General features: G+C 43.9%; 1 protein-coding gene across 2 annotated transcripts in view; it reads left to right on the top strand.

The window, feature by feature from the left end:
* RABGAP1 (RAB GTPase activating protein 1) overlaps positions 1 to 22,121 on the top strand; it is a 4,144,188-nt gene that overhangs the window by 2,103,498 nt on the left and 2,018,569 nt on the right. For both annotated transcript variants that reach the window (XM_044058459.1, XM_044058460.1), the window contains one exon: positions 5,651 to 5,801. In XM_044058459.1, coding sequence (XP_043914394.1) covers positions 5,651 to 5,801 — 151 coding nt within the window. The remainder of the gene's footprint in view (positions 1 to 5,650; positions 5,802 to 22,121) is intronic.

Genomic DNA, 22,121 nt, shown 5'->3' with positions numbered 1-22,121 from the left:
CGACTACTGAAATTTTGATTTTAGAGTTTCAGAAGCGAAGTCTTCAACTAAAGCTAAGTACCCCATTGGGGAAACTTTTTCTTGCTCCTTACCAATGTCAGTAAAAGTTAATAATTGCATTACTTGTGGAAAGCAAATACCTCAAAAGATTTTCATTCGTACTGTATTCCTTGCCTAGGCCCTGAAAACGATGTACCTTGCTGTCGGTTTTGTGCTTTATTTAATCAGCGCACTATCTGTCGTCGGTATATTTTCACCTCTAAATATTTCGGTTCTCAGTTCAATTATCCCAATTATACAGAAATGTCATCGGTTAGCCATCTGACTACCGGGATTCTGAAAAAACGCAAAGATAAAGACAGAGACAGGCCACCGAGATCCAAAACTGCCAACGATGCTTCTTCTAATCCATTCGCCAGTTCGCTGGTACTCAGTGAGGTGCTTTCGCAGCCCCTGATACCCACTACTTCTGATTCACAGGTCTCTACTGAGACCCATTCGGAGTCCGGTATGCCGCAAGATGCTTCAACTGTGGAACCCGCGGATGTCTCTACCTTGGATGGGTCCGGAGCCGCTGTGCAGGCACCGGCTTCTGACTGTGTATTCAGGCCTATGGACTTGCATATTAAATCGACACCTCCTTCATTACTTAGGCCTAAATCTCGATCCATGTCTAAAAAAATGACTCCCAGGCAACATGCTCAGGCCTCTATGCCTAAAAGACAAATGATAAGAACGGCTGAAGATCTAATAACTCTAATCAGGGGTAGCCAACCCCCCCCCTCCCCCTCTAAGAGGCCTAGGATTGAAGTTGATTATGAATCTTCTGATCAGGATTCTGTTTTTTTGAGACTTTTGATGATCTGGATTTGCCCTTACCTACTTATGAAGATTTTGATGCAGAGGACTCTGTTCTCTCTGCTTCCTCTCCTGAGGATTTTTCTTTTGGGGAAACCTTACATACTCTAAGGGAGCATTTCCACTGGGAAAGCCAGGATTTTTCTGATTCAAAAACCAGGCTTAGGGATTTCCTTCTCCTGCCTCAGCATAGGCCTTTAGCTATTCCTCCTGTAGTAGACATTGTTGATGATGATTTTTAGGAATCTAGTTTGGCCCATGATTCCCTGCCTCCTGCTCCCTGAAAACCTGACAGATACTACAAGGTCCCTGAGTCCCACAAGTTCCTTTTCAAAAATCCTATTGCAGGTCCTGGGACTGTTTCACAGGGGCCCAAGGGCATTAAGGCTTCTACTGCTAAAAATCTAACCCCTTTGATAGAGACTCCAGGGCGCTGGATAGATGGGGTAAGAAGGTTTACACTTCTGCAACCTTGGCCATTAGGGCTTTAAACTTACAGTTTCATATGTTAAAATATTAGCAGCATGTTATTGGACTGCTTAACCAGAAAATGATGTTGATTCCTGACTGTGTGGAAAGTAAAGAATTACAGGATTTAATGCATTCTGCTGAACAAGTTGGCAAACATACTTTGCAGTGTGGTTTTGATTCATTGGAGGCCTCTTGCAGTGCTGCTGTTACTGGATCTGTGCTCAGAAGGCATGCTTGGCTTAAGGAGCAATCTTTGCCTGATCATGTTAAAGCTAAATTGTTGGATGCTGCTTTAAATCAGGACCGCCTGTTTTGCAACAAGGCTGAGGAAGTTCTTAAAAAGATGGAAGATAAAGCTACATCTATGCAAACTGTTAAAGATTTTTTTTACAAGTTCAGCCTCCTAGATTTAGTAGGCGCTGGCCCTCTAAGAATTGGTCCTTTCCAGCCCCTTCTAGGTCTTCTCAAGCCAAACCCAGACACAGCAAAAACCCCAGGTTTCAGTCCCGGGGGACTCACAGAACTAAGCATTGGGGGGCCTCCACTTCCAAGTCTGGGAATAACGAGACACCCCCTATGGTAAACTGTCTCAATGACTTCCTTTTAAAATTTCCAAGCACTTATCAACTGACTGCCCCTTTGGGGGGAAAGATTGCTCTTCATGCAAAGAATTGGGAACTCATTACCCAGGACAAATGGGTTTTAAATATAGTGTCCCAGGGATACAGATTTCACTTCCACACGTTGCCAACACCAAGTGGGTGGCCGCACCTACCCCAAAATCAGTGAGCAGAGGCCGAAAAACAAGTACTTTCTCTCTTAAGCATGGGGGCTGTTCAACTGGTACCAGAAGAGGAAAAGGGACAAGGTGTCTACTCGAGACTTTTCCTGGTACCCAGAAAAGACAATTCATGGCATCCTATCCTGGACCTGTCTACTCTAAACACCTTTTTGGAGATTCCAAAATTCAAGATGCCATCTCTTCATCAGTTACTTCCTATGCTAGGCAAAGATGCCTGGTTGGCAACACTAGATTTAAAAGAAGCATACCTGCACATCCCAATCAGGGAATCTTGCAGAAGATACCTATGCTTCAAAGCAGGCTACACGCACTATCAGTTCTCTGCATTGCGCTTTGGCTTATCTGCTGTGTCCAGCGTATTCACAAAGTGCCTAGCTCCAGTTATTGCATTTTGCAGGCAAAGAAATATTCAAATATACCCATACCTGGGCGATTGTCTAATTCAGGCAGAAAGCCAGGACATACTTTTGAATCATCTGGCCTTTGTAAAAGGGGTTCTAACTTGTCTGGGGTACACCATAAATGAAAAGAAATCACACCTGGTACCCTGTCAACAAATTATATTCCTGGGACCAAGCTTGAATACAACTTCCCAGATGGCTTACCTCACGCCAGAAAAGCAAATTCATTTGACAACCTACTTCAAACAAGTGTCCACAAAAACCCTGCTGTCTGCAAGACAAATACTGCAAACCTTGGGGTTCATGGCCTCCTGCATTTTTCTAATTCCATATGCAAGACTGCATATGAGGAAACGACAGTGGTATCTAAAACGCCTATGGTGTCAACATTCTCAAGACCTAGAAACTATGATTTCTATCATACCTTGCCTACGCCTAGAGTTCCTTTGGTGGGCAGAGGCCTGCCACCAAAACAAGGGACTACCTTTCACACCACCCCCTGCCACCCAAACCCTAACAACAGATGCATCAGACTATCCATGTGGGGCTCACCTGGCAGGGAAGTGCATTCAGGGCAAATGGAACCCAAGTCAAATGCACCTGCATATCAATCAAAAAGAAATGTTAGCTGTACAGAATGCTCTGACAGCCTTCAAGGAACGCATTCTTCCAGGACAACTAATGGTAAAGATGGACAATACCACTGTTATGTGGTACATAAACAAGCAGGGGGTTACACATTCTTATCCCCTCTGCAGACTAGCCATGGTATTGTGGAACACAGCCTTCAGCTACCAAGTGCACCTACAAGCTCAATTCCTGCCAGGAAAATTAAATACACTGGCAGACGGACTAAGCAGAAACCTCACGGACGCACACGAGTTGGAAACTAAAACCAAGGATTTTCAACATGTTGACAAGCAAATGGGGGAACCCAGATATAGACCTGTTTGCTTCTCCCAAGAACTACCAATTAGACAGATTTTGCACAAGGACTCCCTACAAGCAAGCCTGGAAAGTGGATTCTCTGTCCTTCAGCTGGGAAAACCTATCAGTCTATGCCTTCCCCCTCTGCCTCTGCTCTCCAAAGTACTACTAAAAAGCAAACAGGACAAACCAAGGGTGATTTTGATTGCTCCAGACTGGCCACACCAACACTGGTACCCCCTCCTGCACAGTGTGTCACGGTTATCTCCATGGCACCTGCTATAGACTCCTTCCTTGCTGTCTCAGCAGGAGAACCAGATTCTGCACCCTTGGCTCCTAACACTGAACCTTACAGCCTGGCTAATTACTTAATCTCTCCTTTACCATCCCTCAGCAAACCTGTGATGGATATTTTAGAGGCAAGGAGGCCTAGTAATAGAAAATCTTATGCTGAAAAATGGAAAAGATTTTGTGCCTGGAACCAGTCTCAAGGGATGAGCACAGCAGCGCCCAATATACCACAGATTTTACAATGCGTAACTGAGATGCTTCACAAGGGCCTGTCTTTTTCTTCCATTAAAATCCATGCCTCAGCCATTTCAGCTCATTATAACACAGAACCTCACCTCTTCTTTCATCCACTGCTCAAGCAGTTCCTCAGGGGGGCCAAAAATTTGAGACCACCCAGGAGAGTTCCAACCCCAGCCTGGGACCTTAACTTTGTCTTGGAGAAACTCACTGTACCTCCTTTCAAGCCACCTGCTACTGCAGACTTAAAATTTCTTTCTTGGAAAACAGCTTTCCTTTTAGCAATCACTTCAGCTAGAAGGGTATCTGAATTACAGGCTTTTATGGCAGTGTGGAGCCTTTCACATCTTTCATGCGGACATGGTATCCCTCAGAACCAATCCATCTTTCATGCCCAAGGAGGTATCCAGTGTGGCTCTTAATCAGTCCATTCATTGCCAACCTTCTTTCTCAATCCACAGAATAAAGGGGAACAGATACTGCATTCCTTAGATGTGCACAGACAACTTAGATTCTACTTGGACAGGACTAAACCTCAAAGGAAATCTTAACAACTGCTGGTGGCATTTGCTGCAGGGGCAGAGGGGAAGGCTATTTCAAAGCAAACCATTTCTAAATGAATAAGCCATTGCATTCATTTCTGCTATAAGCACCATGGAAAACCTATTCTGCAGGGGATTAGACCCCATTCAACCAGGGCTGTTTCTACCTCTACAGCCTTTCTCAGAGGTGTCCCTACCGGGGACATCCTAGAAGCTGCTACCTGGAGTTCTGTACATACTTTCACCAAGCATTACCATTTACCAATTTTCTCTAAATCCAAAGCTGGTTTTGCCACTGCAGTCTTGCAGGGCCTTCTAGCTGGTCTTAATGCTATATAAATTCCTCCTCCCATCCTTAGCTTTGGGAATCTATCCAAATGTGATGACTGCAACAGTGAAACGCGAAGAACATAGTACAGTTGTGTACACTTACCATAAATGTAGATGTTCGAGAGTATTCACTGTTAGATAGAAAGTCAATATTTGCCATGCTGTCATAAAATAAAGCGCAGATGCCACTTTTTAATGTGCAAATCCTAAGCACTCTTACTATGTTTGCTATTAATAAAGTTTATCCATTCAGATAAGGCCAAAAAGACAACCCCTTATCTATGTAATCAAATAATTTTACATGAAATGCTTGGTTGGGTAAAGCTATGCATAGTGTTTGTACTACAACTGAAAATTCTCTCTGCCTTTTCATTTTAGAACCAGCCTCACTACTGAATGACAGCACAGTTGTCAAGGACCAACTTAGCCTGCAAAATACAAGCAAATTTAAGTGCTGGAGAACTGCCATATAAACATTTTTTTCTGCATCTGCTAAACAGTGTGTCACTTACTAACTCATTTGATATGTCTTGCCTTGGTTTTGAATTAACTATACATACAAACATTTCAAGCCTCTGCATTAATATGGCACTTTAGTGCAAGTATGCTGTACAAGTGGGCAAATGATTTAATGAATGTTTTTCTTTACCAGCTTAAAAGTTGGGTATGTTTAAGTGTGCTTATTGTAGTCCATTTAAAAGATCTTTTTTATTTGAAATTAAAAACTTGGATTCCCTTTGGGTAATTGGGTTGTGCTAGAATATGGATATAAAACTGCCTTTTTTCTTTAGGCATCTCAATTTAAGCGTAAGGCCAAAAACACTATCATCATTGGTAAGAAGTGGAGTTCCAGAGGCTCTAAGAGGAGAAGTGTGGCAGTTGCTGGCTGGATGTCACAACAAAGATCATCTTGTTGAAGAATATCGAACTCTTATCACAAAGGTAAGTTAGTGATTTGTTTCTGATGTGTAGCAGTATCAGGGTGAATGTTTGTGAAATTAGTACTGTTATTGAATGTAATAATGTAAACATGAAATATTGTCTTCGCTGACGTCTTTTAGATTAAATGTTCTTATTTTGTTTTTAATAATCACTTGAACTCAATTAGATTTACAGTGCAGACATTTAGACTATTTCTGCCCCCAGAAGACCTGTTTTCATAGAGTGACATAGGTTAAGTCTGATGGGGAGGTACAGGAGGACTGAGTTGGCAAAATCTTGCTCATCTATTGCCAAGTAGATGTCCAGTTTCAAAAGGTCCACCTGGAGGGAGGCCCGGTAGCACATTTCCTTCTACTGAGACTCTGTCACTTCAAGCCCACTAAGGAATGCCTATCACTTTATCTGGTTTGGGAACCACAGATGTATAAAACTGTGCACTAGTAATGACCCTAGCTTTGCTTCACATTTTCCCCAGAAAGGGGTTAGCATAGAAGGTCCTTTATTCCTACGCTAAACCGCTGCATTCCCTGGCTCTTGCCTGTTTCTGTTGATATCCCAGCATTCTGGGATGAAGGTGAATAAATGCATCTGATGTTGTCAATTTTTATTCTCTACTAAACTAATGGGGTCGGATCTGACTCGGCCATTGCTAAAGCTCTTGGCAACCAGAAACTCTCAAGCTTCTCCCTTATACATAATGTTTGGACCCTGAGTACCTCAGATCTCGTTTGCCGCTGTACACGAAACATGTGGCGACTATTTACTGTCGAGCAGGCAAGTCTTTAAATTGAGAACGTTTTTCCTTTTTCTTAGTGAAACTTGTAAATTGTTTCCATTCTATAATTCCTTACCTAATCGCCTACCATATTACTGTTTTTCAAGTTAAAATAACCTTCTCTCACTTTTCTTCCTTCCATACAAATTTTGTACTTTTGAGTACTATTGTTAGTATTCTTTCCCTTTTTCTCTGAATTCTGTGTAGTTTCTCTTTACCATTGCTGGTAATTTCTGTTCCTTTTATTTAAAAGAAAAAATATGTATATATTATATATATATATATATATATATATATATATACATATATATATATAGAGAGAGAGAGAGATAAGTAGATATAGAAAAATATATATTTATTTCATACTGTTGAATTTTCTTATTAGAATCTGCTTGTTTCTTCACTGTTCCCTGCCATGGCAGAGAAAGAAGAGTCCACCTAGATTCAAAAAATGTCTTAAGTGCAAGGACAAGATTCCGTTATCAGATGCCCGCAATTTGTGTGTATTGTCTAGGACCTCCCCATTTACAAGAAGAGTGCTCTATTTGTCATGGGTTTATCCCTAGTGCCCTGGTGGAAAGAAAAAATAAATTGATTTTAAAAGGGCGTCTTCCCTCTTCTGGAAAGGCTTTATCTGGAGCTTTGTTCCTTAAAAAAACTGAAAGGTCTAAATCTCCTTCTCAGAGGCTTTCTTACCTCTTCCTGTAGGGCTTCGGAGCAAACTAGGAAAAGGTTTCTTTCAGATCCTAAAGGAAAAAAATTCTAAATTTTTGGATCTGACCTCAACCTTGGATCTGAAGCACAGAAAAAGGGATTTATTGGATTCAACTTCAACATCGGATCTGAAGCAAAAGAAAAAAGAAATATTGGACCCGACTTCTTTGGATCTGATGCGTAAGCCAACTGATCCAGCTTCTCCATCCAGCATTATTTACCTTTCAAGGATTTAGATAGTCCCTTCAGTAGATCCAGTTCCCTCTAGAGTTCTTTCTCCCTTTATGGAGAGACCTAGATCCCCTTCTGGATTTTCCACTCGCTGTTCCAGGAGCTTAAAAGAAGAAGATGTGGAGAGCATGGTGAGAAGATTTCTCTTGACACAGACTCTGATGGGTGCCCCTTCGGCTCCTACCCCTTTCGGGTTAGGCGGTCCAGTCATCTGTCACAACCCCTCTTCCATTTCCTCTTGTGACTCCAATTGTCTGAGTCCTTGGATCCAAGCCGTCCAGCTTTGTCTGACTCTGATCCGAGGATACCTTTATCTTCTGATCTAAAGTATACTCTGAGCACATTGGTTCAGTTGGATCCAGACACCTCTCGGAGCTGAGGCTTCCCTGTCAGATCCAATATGTTGGAGTTGACTCCAAAGTTATCTGAGCCGTCTCTGCACCTCAAAGCCTCGGCATGACTTAACTTGGCTCTGGCTTCAGCCTTGGGGGAGATTTTCCTCTGAGCAGGGAAGGACAATAGTCCAAAAGCTTACCTTTTTGGATTCAAGGTCCTCTCCCTCTCTGGAGAGGTCTGCCTTTGAGGCTGTGGAGAGAGTATTGTCTGTCTCAGCAACACAGATGGATGTTCTTCATGTTTCACTGTTGCAGTCATTGCATTAGGGTAATCTGCTGGCAGGTTGCCCTCAGTCAGCCTGAATATCAAAGTCTTGGGTCCTCCGTCGGTTGCGGTCTCCTCTTCCATGACGTCAGGTCGTCAGGGGTATAAAACATGCAGCTAACGCCATTTTCTTTAGTCTTTCTTGCCGCGCGGTGCCCAAAGCCGAAGCAGTTCGCAAGTGCCGGTCGGCCGATTACTGAAATTTTCGCATTCGAGTTTCAGAACCAAAGTCTTCTATTAAAGCTAAGTACCCTGTTGGGGAAACTTTTTCTTGCTCCTTACCGATGTCAGTAAAAGCTAATAATTGCATTACTTGGTGGAAGCAAATACCTCATAAGGATTTCTATTTGTACTGTATTCCTTGCCTAGACCCAGATCATAACGTGCCTTGCTGTCGGTTTTGAGCTAGATTTAATCAACGTACTATTAAGCGTTTGTATATCTTTGCTTCAAAATATTTTGGAAACGGATTTAACTACCCTGAAATGTCGTCAGACAGCAATCCAACTACCGGAGTTCACAAAAAACGCAAAGAAAAGGACAGAGACAGACCATCGAGGTCCAAAACCAACAAAGCTTCTCCTAAGCCAATCGCTGGTACTCAGTGAGGTGCTTTTGCAGCCCCTGATACTTGCTACTTCCGAGTCACAGGCCTCTGCCGAGACCCATGTGGAGTACGGCATGCCACGAGATTCTCAGAGTATTGTACCCGTGGATGTCTGTCCCTCGAATGGGTCCGGAGTCGCTGAGCAGGCACCAGCTTCTGAGGGTGTTTTCAGGCCTCAGCATTTCTATATAAAACAGACGCCAGCTTCAAAGACAAAAGCAACTTCTAAGGCTAAAACACCAACGCATGAGCCATGTGCTCAGGCCTCTATGCCCAAAATAGAGATGATCAAAATGGCTGAAGACTTAATTACCTTGATCAGGGGTTCTCAACCCCTCACCTGATAAGAGGCCTAGGCAAGACACTGATTATGAATCTTCATATCCGGTTTCTATTTCTTCTGATTCCTCTTTTGATGAGGAATTTTCTGTACCACCCTATGAGGATTCAGATGCAGAAGAATCCATCCCATCTGCATCTCCTCCTGAAGATTATTCTTTTGGAGAAACCTTGCATACTTTGAGGGAACATTTTCATTGGGAGAGTCAGGATTTCTCAGAATCAAAAAAAGGGCTTAGGGATTTCCTCCTTCTTCCTCAGCATAGGCCTTTGGCCATACCTCCTGTATTAGACATTGTTGATGATGTGTTTTCGGAATCGAGCATGGCTGCAGATTCCCTACCTATGGCTCCTAGTAAGCCAGACAGATATTACAGGGTTCCTGACTCCCACAAATTTTTATTCAAAAGGCCTGCTGCTGACCCTGAAACTATCTCACAGGGTCCCAAATGTGTAAAGGCCTCAACAGCTAAGAATCCTACCCCCTCTGATAGAGATTCCAGGGCACTGAATAGATGGGGAAAGAAGGTTTATACATCTGCAACCTTGGCAATTAGGGCTATAAACTGCCAGTTTCATATGCTTAAATATCAACAGCATGTTATGGGATTATTGAAACAGAAAATGATGTTGATTTCTGAATGTGTGGAAATTAAAGATTTACAGGAATTATTGCATGCAGCAGAACAGGTTGGAAAGCATACCCTGCAATGTGGTTTTAATTCCTTGGAGGCCTCCTGCAGGGCTGCAATTACTGGATCTGTGATTAGAAGGCATACTTGGCTCAAGGAGCAAAATCTGCCTGATTATGTTAAAGCTAAATTGTTGGATGCACCTTTACAGCATGATACTCTGGTAATAAGGCAGAAGAGGTTTTAAAGAAAATGGAAGACAAAGCTAAGTCTATGCAAACTGTAAAAGACTTCTTACAAGTGCAGCCACCAAGATTCAGTAGACACTGGCCTACAAAAATATTGTTCCTTTCCTGTGTCCGACAGAGTCTCACAGGGCAAATCCAGGTGCTCAAAAGGCTCTAGATACCAATCACAGGGTTCTTACAGGTCAAAGCAATGGGGTGCCTCTACCTCCAAGTCTGGAAGAAAGTAAGCACAACCCTACAGTAAACAGTCTCAGTGACTTCCCCTCTGCCATCACTAAGCACTTATCTTTTGGCAGCCCCCTTAGGGGGAAAATTAGCACTTCATGCTCAAATTTGGCAGTTAATAACCCAGGACAAGTGGGTATTAAACATAGTATCCCAGGGATACAGATTTCATTTCCATACCTTGCCAATTCCAAACGGTTGGCCAGATCTGCCAAAGAATCAATGGGCAGAGGCACAGAAACAAGTTACGTCCCTCATGGATATGGGGGCTATTCAGCCAGTACCAGAACAGGAAAAAGGCAAGGGTTTTATTCAAGACTGTTCTTGGTACCCAGAAAAGACAATGGCTGGCGCCCAATACTGGATTTATTGATTTTGAGCACATTCTTGGACATCCCAAAATTCAAAATGCTGACTTTGCAACACCTTCTGCCCATGCTGGGCAAGAACGCTTGGCTAGTGACTCTAATCTTAAAAGAGGCATACCTGCATATCCCAATAAAGGAATCGTGCAGAAGATACCTCCGCTTAAAGGCTGGTTTTATGTATTACCAATTCTCTGCACTGCCCTTTGGCTTATCTACTGCGCCCAGGGTCTTTACAAAGTGCCTGGCACCAGTAATTGCATTTTGCAGACAAAGAAGCATACAAATCTGTCCTTACTTGGACGACTGTCTCATTTAAGCAGAAAACAAGGACATTCTTCTTCAACATCTGGCGTTTGTAAAAAGGCTTCTAACATGCCTAGGGTACACAATAAATGAAAAGAAATCACAACTGGTACCCTCTCAAAAGATTACATTCCTGGGTGCAAGCTTGAATACAACTGCCCAGATGGCTTACCTTACGCCAGACAAACAAAGGCAACTGACTACTTCAATCAGATGGCAACAAAAACTCAGTTATCTGCAAGACAAATTCTGCAGGCTTTGGGGTTCATGGTATCCTGTATTCTACTAATTCCATATGGAAGACTGCATATGAGGAAACTACAGTGGTATCTAAAAAGTTTATGGAGTCAACATTGTCACAGTCTGGAAACAATGATTCCTCTCATTCCCTGCCTACAACAGGAGTTTCTTTGGTGGGCAGAGACATGTCACCAGAACATGGGACGGTCTTTCACTCTACCCCCTGCCACCCAAACCCTAACTACAGACGCATCAGACTATGCTTGGGTGCCCCACCTGGTGGGGAGATGCATTCAGGGCGTATGGAGCCCAAAACAAATGCATCTGCATATCAACAAGAAAGAGATTTTCACTGTTCAGAATGCCCTGACAGCCTTCAAGGACTTAATTCATCCAGGACAACTACTGATAAAGATGGACAACACCACGGTTATGTGGTACATAAACAAGCAGGGGGGGTACACATTCCTACCCCCTTTGCAGACTAACCATGGCATTGTGGGACACAGCCTTGACTTACCAAGTACATCTTCAAGCTCAATTCCTGCCAGGAAAACAAAATACTCTGGCAGACGACCTAAGCAGAAATCTTATGGACCCTCACGAATGGAAACTGGATCCACAAGTCTTCAGCATGATAACAGAGAAATGGGGGAGTCCGCACATAGATCTATTTGCCTCTCCCCAGAATTATCAACTGGACAAAGTCTGAAGAAGGACTTATCACAGACAAGGATGGAAATTGGATGCTCTATCCTTCAGTTGGAAAAACCTATCAGTCTATGCTTTTCCTCCTCTGCCTCTTCTTCCCAAGGTCTTACTACAAGGCAGACAGGAAAAAACAAAAGTGATCTTAATTGCCCCGGACTGGCCTCAACTCCCTCCTTGGTACTTGCCTCAAATACCTCATCTACTGTCTAAGCAGAGTAATCAAATTCTGCACAATCAGCTCCAAACTCTGACCCTGGCAGGCTGCTCATGTACTTATTAAAACAACACCGCTCAGTAAATCTGTGATGGATGTCATTTTGGAAGCCAGAAGGCCTAGTACTAGAAAACTTATGCTGATAAATGGAAGAGATTCTGTGCTTGGAACCAAGCACAAGGGACTGACACAGCAAAGCCAAATATTCCTCGGATTTTATAATACTTGACTGAGATGCTTGACAAGGGCCTATCCTTTTCATCAATAAAAATCCATGCCTCTGCTATCTCGGCTCATTACAACACAGAGCCTCCCATCTTTTCTCATCCTCTGCTAAAACAGTATCTTAGAGCAGATCATCACCAACTCTTGCATAGGACCTTCATTTTGTGTTGGAAAAGCTCATCCTGCTTCCATTTGAGCCAACAGCTACTGCGGATATAAAGTTTTTATCTTGGAAAACAGCTTTCCTTCTGGCAATCACTTCAGCAAGAAGGGTTTTAGAACTACAGGCCCTCATGGCTGTGGAGCCTTTTATTATATTTTTCCCGGACAGGGTGCCCCTCAGGACCAATCCTTAATTTATGCCTAAGGTGGTATCCATTGTGGCTCTTAACCAAACTGTTCACCTGCCAACTTTTTACCCAAATCCGCAGAACAAGGGGGAGCGGATTCTGCATTCCTTGGACGTACACAGACAACTAAGATTCTACTTAAACAGGACCAAATCTGTAAGAAAGTCTGAGCAGCTACTGGTGGCATTTGCTGCAGGATCAGAGGGGAAGGCTATTTCAAAACAGACTATTTCAAAGTGGATATGCCATTGCATTTGTTTCTGCTATTTGCATCATGGTAAACCGGTGCCCAAGGGAATCAGGTCACATTCCACCAGGGCTGCATCTACCTCGGCAGCTTTTCTCAGAGGGTTGCCAACCAGAGACATTCTAGAAGCTGCTACTTGGAGTTCTGTTCATACCTTTACAAAGCATTATAATTTGCCTCTCTTCTCTAAGTCCAGGGCAGGCTTTGCCACTGCAGTGCCTTATAACCGCTCCTAATGCTATTTAGTTCCAGCCTCCCATCCATAGCTTTGGGATTCTACCCAAGTGTAATGACTGCAACAGTGAAAAACAAAGAACATAGTACAGTTGTGTACACTTACCATAAATGTCGATGTTCGAGTATATTCACTGTTGCAGTCCGGGTTACCCACCCGCCATCCCCCTTTTTTCTAGAACTTCTCTTTCCTTCACTATATTCTACAGCCTTTGTGGTGTATTTGATTTTAGATGAAGGTAAAGTCTATGTTGTTACAATTGCATTTTATATATATATCTATATCTATATCTATATCTATATATATATATATATATATATATATATATATAGATATGCTCCCCATTTGGGGGGCACCTGACATCTAGGGCAAGAAAAACTAAAGAAAATGGCGTCAGCTGCATGTTTTATACTCCTGATGACCTGACATCATGGAAGAGGAGACAGCAACCGACGCACGACCCAAGACTTTGATATTCAGGCCGACTGCGGGCAACCTGCCAGCAGATTACCCAAATGGAATGACTGCAACACTGAATACACTCGAACATCTACATTTATGTTAAGTGTACACAACTGTACTTTCCTACCCCCTCATCCACAGTCTACAGGCTTGACATCTCTGAGTTCAGAGTCTCAACCCTTTTTTCTTCAGGGACAGCCAGTACTGAAACCCCAGGCTTCCCAACTGGGTATCCCTGCATGTTCTTCGTGTTTCACTGTTGCAGTCATTACATTTGGGTAATCTGCTGGCAGGTTGCCCTCAGTTGGCCTGAATTCCAAAGTCTTGGGTCCTGTGTCAGTTGCTGTCTTCTCTTCCAGGTCGTCAGGGGTATAAAACATGCAGCCAACGTCATTTTTTTTAGTCTTTCTTGCTGTGCGGTGCCCGAAGCAGAAGCATTTAGCAAGTGCCGGTCGTCCGACTACTGAAATATTCGAGTTTGAGTTTCAGAACAGAAGTCTTCACTAAAGCCAAGTACCCCATTGGGGAAACTTTTTTCTTGCTTTTTACCGATGTCAGAAAAAGTTAATAATTGTATTACTTGTGGGAAGCAAATACCTCATAAGGATTTCCATTTATACTGTATTCCTTGCCTAGGCCCTGATCACAACGTGCCTGGCTGTCAGTTTTGTGCTAGATTTAACCAACGTACTATTAAGCGTCAGTATATTTTTGCATCTAAGTATTTTGGAAACAGATTTAACTACCCAGAAATGTTGTCGGATAGCTATCCGACTACCGAAGTACATAAAAAAATGCAAAGAAAAGGACAGAGAAAGGCAGTCGCGATATAAAACCGACGACAAAGCTTCTCCTAAGCCATTCGGCGGTTCGCCGGTACTCAGTGAGGCACTTACGCAGCCCCTGATACCCGCTACCTTCGAGTCGCAGGCCTCTACCGACACCCATGTGGAGTCAGGCATGCAGCAAGATAATCAAGGTATTGGACCGACGGATGTATCTCCCTCGGATGGGTCCGGAGCCGCTGAGCAGGCACCAGCTTCTGAGGGTGTATTCAGACCTCAACATTTTTATATCAAATCGACGAAAGCTGCAAAATCAAAGGCAAAGGCACCTTCTAAAACTAAAACACCCACGCCTGAGCCACGTGCACAGGCCTCTATGCCTAAAAAACAGATGATCAAAATGGCTGAAGACCTTATTACCTTGATCAGGGGTACCCATCCCCCTCCAGATAAGAGGCCTAGGCAAGACACTATGAATCTTCAGATCAGGTTTCTATTTCTTCTGATCGGGAATTATCTTTACCTCCCTATGAGGATTCTGATGCTGAGGAGTCTATTCCATCTGCATCTCCTCCTGAGGATTATTCATTTGGAGAAACCTTGCATAATTTGAGGGAACATTTTCACTGGGAGAGTCAAGACTTCTCAGAATCAAAAAAGAGGCTCAGGGATTTCCTCCTCCTCCCTCAGCACAAGCCTTTAGCCATTCCCCCCTGTTTTAGACATTGTGGATGATGTGTTTTCGGAGTCAAGCCTGACCCCTGACCCATTACCTCTGGCTCCCAGTAAGCCTGACAGGTATTAGAGGATCCATGACTCTCATAAATTTTTATTTAGAAACCCTGCTGCTGATCTTGAAACTATTTCACAGGGTCCAATGGGACTTAAGGCCTCAACAGCAAAAAACCCTACCCCCTCCGACAGAGATTCAAGGGCACTGGACAGATGGAGAAAAAAGGTTTATACATCTGCAACCTTGGCAATTAGGGCCTTAAACTATCAATTTCATATGCTTACGTACCAACAACATGTTATGGAATTGCTGAAAAACAAAATGATGTTGATTTCAGAATGTGCAGAAAATAAGGAATTGCAGGAATTATTGCATGCAGCTGAACAAGTTTGAAAGCATACTTTACAATATGGTTTTGATTCTTTAGAGGCCTCCTGCAGGGCCACAGTTACTGGATCTGTGATTGAGGCATGCCTGGTTAAAGGAACAAAATTTGCCTGATCATGTTAAAGCTAAATTGCTAGATGCACCTTTACAGCATGATTCTCTGGTATTAAGGCAGAAGAGGTTTTAAGGAAAATGCAAGACAAAGCTAAGTCTATGCAAACTGTTAAAGAATTCTTACAAGTGCAGCCACCTAGATTCAGTAGACACTGGTTTACAAAAAATTGGTCCTTTCCTGTGTCAGACAGAGCTCAAAGGGGCAAATCCAGATGCCCTAAGGGTACCAGGCTCAAGACTCATACAGGTCAAAGCAATGGGGTGCATCCACCTCCAAATCTGGAGGAGATAAAGCGCAAACCTACAGAAAGCAATCCCAATGACTTCCCTCTGCCTACACCAAGCACTTATCTTTTGGCAGCACTCTTAGGGGGAAAATTAGCACTTTTTGCTCAAAATTGGCAGTTTATAACCCAGGACAAGTGGGTACTAAACATCGTATCACAGGGATACAGATTCCATTTCCACACACTGCGAATGACAAATGGTTGGCCAGATCTGCCAAAACAACAATGGGCAGAGGCACAGAAAGAGGTTACGTCCCTCATGGATATGGGGGTCATTCAGACAGTACCAGAACAGGAAAAAGGGCAAGGTTTTTACTCAAGACTGTTCTTGGTACCCAGAAAGGACAAAGCCTGGCGGCCAATACTGCATTTATTGATTTTGAACACATACCTGCACATTCCAAAATTCAAAATGCTGACTTTGCAACAGCTTCTGCCAATGCTGGGCAAGAATGCTTGGCTGGTGACTTTAGACCTAAAAGAGGCATACCTGCATGTACCAGTAAGACAGTCATGCAGAAGATACCTCAGATTCAAGTCTGGCTTAATGCATTACCAATTCTCTGCACTGCTCTTTGGCTTATCTACTGCAAAGTGCCTTGCAAAAGTAATTGCATTTTGCAGACAAAGAAGTATTCAAATATATCCTTACTTGGATGACTGTCTCATTCAAGCAGAGAACAAGGTCACTCTTCTAGGACACCTGGCGTTTGTGAAAAGGCTTCTAACATGCCTAGGCTACACAATAAACGAAAAGAAATCACAACTGGTACCCTCTCAAAAGATAACTTTCCTGGGTGCAAGCTTGAATACAACTGCCCAGATGGCTTACCTCATGCCAGACAAAGGCAACTGACTACTTCAAACTGATGGCAACAAAAACCCAGTCTTCTGCAAGACAAATTCTGCAGGCTCTGGGCTTCATGGCATTCTGCATCCTACTAATTCCATATGCAAAACTGCATATGAGGAAACTTCAATGGTACCTAAAAAGTTTATGGAGTCAATATTCACCCAGTCTGGAAACAATGATTCCTCTCATTCCCTGCCTGCAACAGGAGTTTCTGTGGTGGGCAAAGGCCTGTCACCAAAACATGGGACGGCCCTTCATTCTACCCCCTGCCAGCCAAACCTTAACAGACGCATCAGATTATGCCTGGGGAGCCCACATGGCAGGAAGATGCATTCAGGGCATATGGGCACCAAATCAAATGCATCTACATATCAACCAGAAAGAGATTGCTAGCTGTTCAAAATGTCCTAACAGCCTTCAAGGATTTACTTCATCCAGGACAGCTACTGATAAAGACGGACAACACCACAGTCATGTGGTATATAAACAAGCAAGGGGCACACACTCATACCCCCTTTGCAGATTAGTGATGGCACTGTGGGACACAGCTTTGACCTACCAAATAAATCTTCATGCTCAACTCCTGCCAGGAAAACAAAACACTCTGGCAGACGATTTAAGCACAAACCTTATGGATCCTCACGAGTGGAAACTAAATCCACAAGTCTTCAGCATGATCGCAGAGAAATGGGGGAGCCCAGACATAGACCTATTTGCCTCTCCTCAAAATTATCAACTGAAAAAATTCTGCACAAGGACTTATCACAGACAAGCATGGAAAGTGGACGCCCTGTCCTTCAGTTGGAAAAACCCATCAGTTTACACCTTTCCTCCTCTGCCTCTTCTACCCAAGGTCCTCTTAAAAGTCAGGCAAGAGAAGCCAAAGATTATATTAATTGCCCCAGACTGGCCCCGCCAATACTGGTACCCAATCCTAAGGAAGTCGTTTCAATACCCAGCTTGGACCTTGCCTCAAAAACCACTACTGTCCCAGCAAAACAATCAGATCCTGCACAATCAACTACAGACTCTGAACCTGACAGCATGGCTAATCCTGTAATCATGCAGATGACACCTCAGTAAAGCTGTGATGGATGTAATTTTGGAAGCCAGAAGGCCTAGTACTAGAAAATCTTATGCTGACAAATGGAAGAGATTCTGTGCTTCGAATCAAGCACAAGGAACTGATACAGCAGAACCGCATATTCCTTAGATTTTGCAATACTTAACTGAGATGCTTGACAAAGGCCTAGCTTTCTCATCAATCAAAATCCATGCCTCTGCCATTTCGGCTCATTACAATACTGAGTCACCAATCTTTTCTCATCCTTTACTAAAGCAGTATCTTAGAGGAGCCAAAAATTTAAGGCCTCCTAGATCACCATTACTTGCATGGGACCTCAATTATGTGTTGGAAAACTTCACCCTGCCTCCATTTGAACCAGCTGCTACCGCAGATATAAAGATGTCCTTCAAGAATGCAACTGCAGTCATAACATATGGGTTGTCCTGCCTCAGGCAGCCCTCGGTCGGCCGGATTCCAAAGTCTGGGTCCGGCGTCGGCTGGTGTCGCCTCCTCTCCGACGTCAGAGCGGCTGGAGTATAAAGGCATCGGCCGACGCCATCTTCTCCAGTCTTTCTTGCCGCGTGGTGCCCGAAGCAGAAGCAGTTCGCAAGTGCCGGTCGGTCAGCTCCTGTGTTTTCAGTACCGAAGTCATCTAAAAGCTAAGTACCCCGTTGGGGAACATTTTTTCTTGCCTCAGCCGATGTCAGAACAAATTGAGAAAGTTAATAATTGTTTGTCTTGTGGTAAACAAATACCTCATAAGGACTTCCATTCTTATTGCCTCCCTTGCCTGGGCCCAGACCACAACATCTCGGCCTGTGCTTGCTTTAATAAGTGCACTCACAGACGCCAGGCAGAATTTGCCGAAGACTTTTTCGGCAAATCTTTCGCTTATATCATGCCGTCGGAACAACCGACAACTCAATCTACCAAAAAACGAAAGGACCGGGACCGACATCCTCAGCCCGCGTCCTCCAGCGATGATACTCCTAAACCCTCCGCGAGTGCTTCGGTCCCTTCGGAAGCGGTAATTCAACCGCTCCAGGCCGACGACACAGCGTTAACATGTCCTTCGGTCTCGGAGTCTACACCGGTGCCGGTTGTTGATTTTCCTCCAGAAACCAAAGTTCTGGATCTACCCGACACCATTCCTGTGGACAAGGTTACTCCTGCATGTGGGGCAGCTAGGCCTCCTGTATCCATGTCCATCAAGGCCTTTGCACGTGCTAAGGCCGCCAGCCAGGCCAAGGCCCATCCTAAACCTACTGCCCAGTCCCCTTCTTCTGATAAACAGATCATGTCTCTTGCTGCAGATCTTATTTCTCTTATCAGGGGGTCTCAGCCTCATCCAGACAGAGGTTCTCAGCCGCCTGCAGAGAAAAGGCCCAGAACTGAGCAGGCCGACAACCTCTCTTCAGATGAAGACTCTGGGGATTCTGAGCATTCAGATACCCAAGAAGAATCCTTCCAGGCCTATGAGGATTCTGATGCTGAGGAATCAATTCCCTCTGCCTCTCCTCCAGAGGATTTTTTTTCGGTGAAGTCCTACACTCTGAGGAAGCATTTTAAATGGCAGGGTCAGGAATTCTCTGATTCCAGGAAAAGGCTACGTACCTTCCTCAAGCTACCCCAGCACAGACCTTTAGCTATCCCTCCAGTTATGGATGTCCTGGATGATGTCTTCTCCGACTCCAGTGCTAACCCTGATACTCTCCCTCCTGCTCCTGTCAAGCCAGACAGATATTATAGGGTCCCTGACACCCACAAACATCTTTTTAAGGCCCATTCTGTGGATCTAGAAACTATTTCACAGGGCCCCAAGGGAGTGGCTACTTCCACAGCCAAGAATCCACTGCCAGCGGATAGGGAAGCTAGGTCCCTGGAGAGATGGGGTAAAAAAGTTTATACCTCTACCACCCTGGCCATGAGGTCACTTAACTGCCTTTTTCATATGTTTCAGTACCAGGATTTTTTACTGGATGATTTACAGAAAAAGCTAGCCTCTTCTGAGCCTATTGATAGAAAGGCATTGCAGGATCTAGTACATAACACTCAACAGGTTAGCAATCATTTTCTTCAGTGTGGTTATGATGCATTGGAGGCTTCATGTAGGGCAGCTATGACTGGGGCTGTTATACGTAGACATGCTTGGTTAAAAGAACAGCCACTGCCAGACCATGTTAAAGTAAAGTTACTTGATGCACCTCTGGAAAAACAGAAGCTTTTTTGGTGCTAATGCACAAGATGTGTTGAAGTCCATTGAGGAAAAAGCTAAATCAGTACGGACAGTCAAAGATTTCCTCCAGGTTCAGCCACCCAGATTCAGCAGGAATTGGCCTTCAAAGAATTGGTCCTTTCCAGACACTGACAAGTTTCAAAGGGAAAAACAGGCGTGCCGAGGTAGAGCGGCAATACCGAGGCTCCTACAGGGCCAATGGCAACCACCAAATCAAAGAAGTGGCGCAGGCAGTCCAGCTGCACCACAAGGACAACCACAATGACTTGACTTTCATACCGCCAACAAAGGCTCAAAGAGAAGCACCTTTGGGCGGAAAATTATCCTTATTCTCAGAAAACTGGCGTATCTTAACCAAGGACAACTGGATTCTGGATTTAATAGACAAAGGTTACAGATTCCACTTCCATACTTTACCAATAAGGCAAGGCATGCCAAACCTGCCACTTCATCAAAGGGCAGAGGCACTCATTCAAGTTTCAAAGCTGTTAAATATAAAAGCAATAGAAAAGGTCCCTCCACAGGAACAAGGCCAGGGATTTTATTCAAGACTGTTCCTTGTCCCAAGAAAAGAAAACAAATGGAGGCCTATACTGGACTTGTCTACTCTAAATACTTATCTCATTGTGCCAAAGTTCAAAATACTGACGTTGCAGCAACTCCTTCCCATGCTGGGCAAGGAATCTTGGCTGGTCACTCTGGACCTCAAGGAGGCATACCTGCATGTCCCAATCAGACAAAGCTGCAGAAGATACCTCAGATTTCTTGCAGGGACAGAGCATTATCAATTCTCAGCATTGCCGTTTGGCTTATCTACTGCACCCAGAGTGTTCACGAAATGCCTGGCATCAGTAGTGGCACACTGCAGACTCCAGGGGATTCAGATGTACCCCTACCTGGACGACTGCCTCATACAAGCAGACAACAAACAAACCTTGATAGCAAACTTGGACTATGTCATTCAATTACTACAGGCCTTGGGATACACAGTCAACATTCAGAAATCAAGACTTCTGCCATCACAACAAATTATTTTCCTAGGAGCCAAACTGGACACAAAAACACAAATGGCTTATCTCACAGAGGAAAAACAACAGCAGTTACCAGAGTACTTCAAAGGCCTAGCAAAGCTCTCCCAGCTGACTGCAAGGAAAATCCTGCACGCCCTGGGGGTTCATGGCATCTTGCATTCTTCTGATACCTTTGGCAAGACTTCATATGAGAAAGCTGCAATGGTACTTAAAAAGCTTATGGTCCCAACACAGCCAAAGCCTAGAGGACGTAATCTCACTCATTCCATGTCTGCAAAGAGAATTTTTGTGGTGGGCTCAAGCAAGTCAGTTAAACAAAGGCATGTCTTTCAACAAACCTCAAGCAGGTCAAATGATCACAACAGACGCCTCAGACCATGGATGGGGGGCGCACATGGAGGGCAGATGCATTTAAGGTCAATGGACACCAAGGGAAAGGCATCTGCACATAAACCAAAAAGATATGTTGGCAGTGATACATGCAATCGAGACTTTCGAAAAATCACTTCAACAAGGACATTTGCTAATAAGGACAGACAACACCACTGTTATGTGGTATATAAACAAGCAGGGAGGCACTCATTCTTATCCCCACTGCAGACTAACAATGATTCTCTAGGAAAAATCCCTAAGTCTGAAGATACATTTGCAATTCCAGTTTGTGCCAGGCAAGGACAATGTACTGGCGGACAAGCTGAGCAGAAATTTCTTGGATCCACACGAATGGATGCTGCATCCTCACATTTTCTCACAAATAACAAGGACATGGGGAAGACCGGATATAGATCTCTTTGCTTCTCACATGAATCATCACCTGGAAAAGTTCTGTACAAGGACCCATCATCCTCTAGCCTGGATAACGGATGCTCTCTCCTTCAGCTGGAATTCCCTAACAATTTATGCATTCCCTCCTCTACCACTGCTGACCAAGGTGATACTGAAGATCAAAGCAGAACAACCAACAGGCATTTTGATAGCTCCAGACTGGCCAAGGCAGCACTGGTACCCATTGCTGTTGAGCATAATTCGGACCAAGCCATGG

This window comes from Protopterus annectens, chromosome 16.part0 (genome assembly GCF_019279795.1).
Source record: "Protopterus annectens isolate FY-2018-M chromosome 16.part0, PAN1.0, whole genome shotgun sequence".
NCBI lineage: Eukaryota > Metazoa > Chordata > Ceratodontiformes > Protopteridae > Protopterus > Protopterus annectens.
This window is presented reverse-complemented; position numbering and strand designations above follow the sequence as displayed.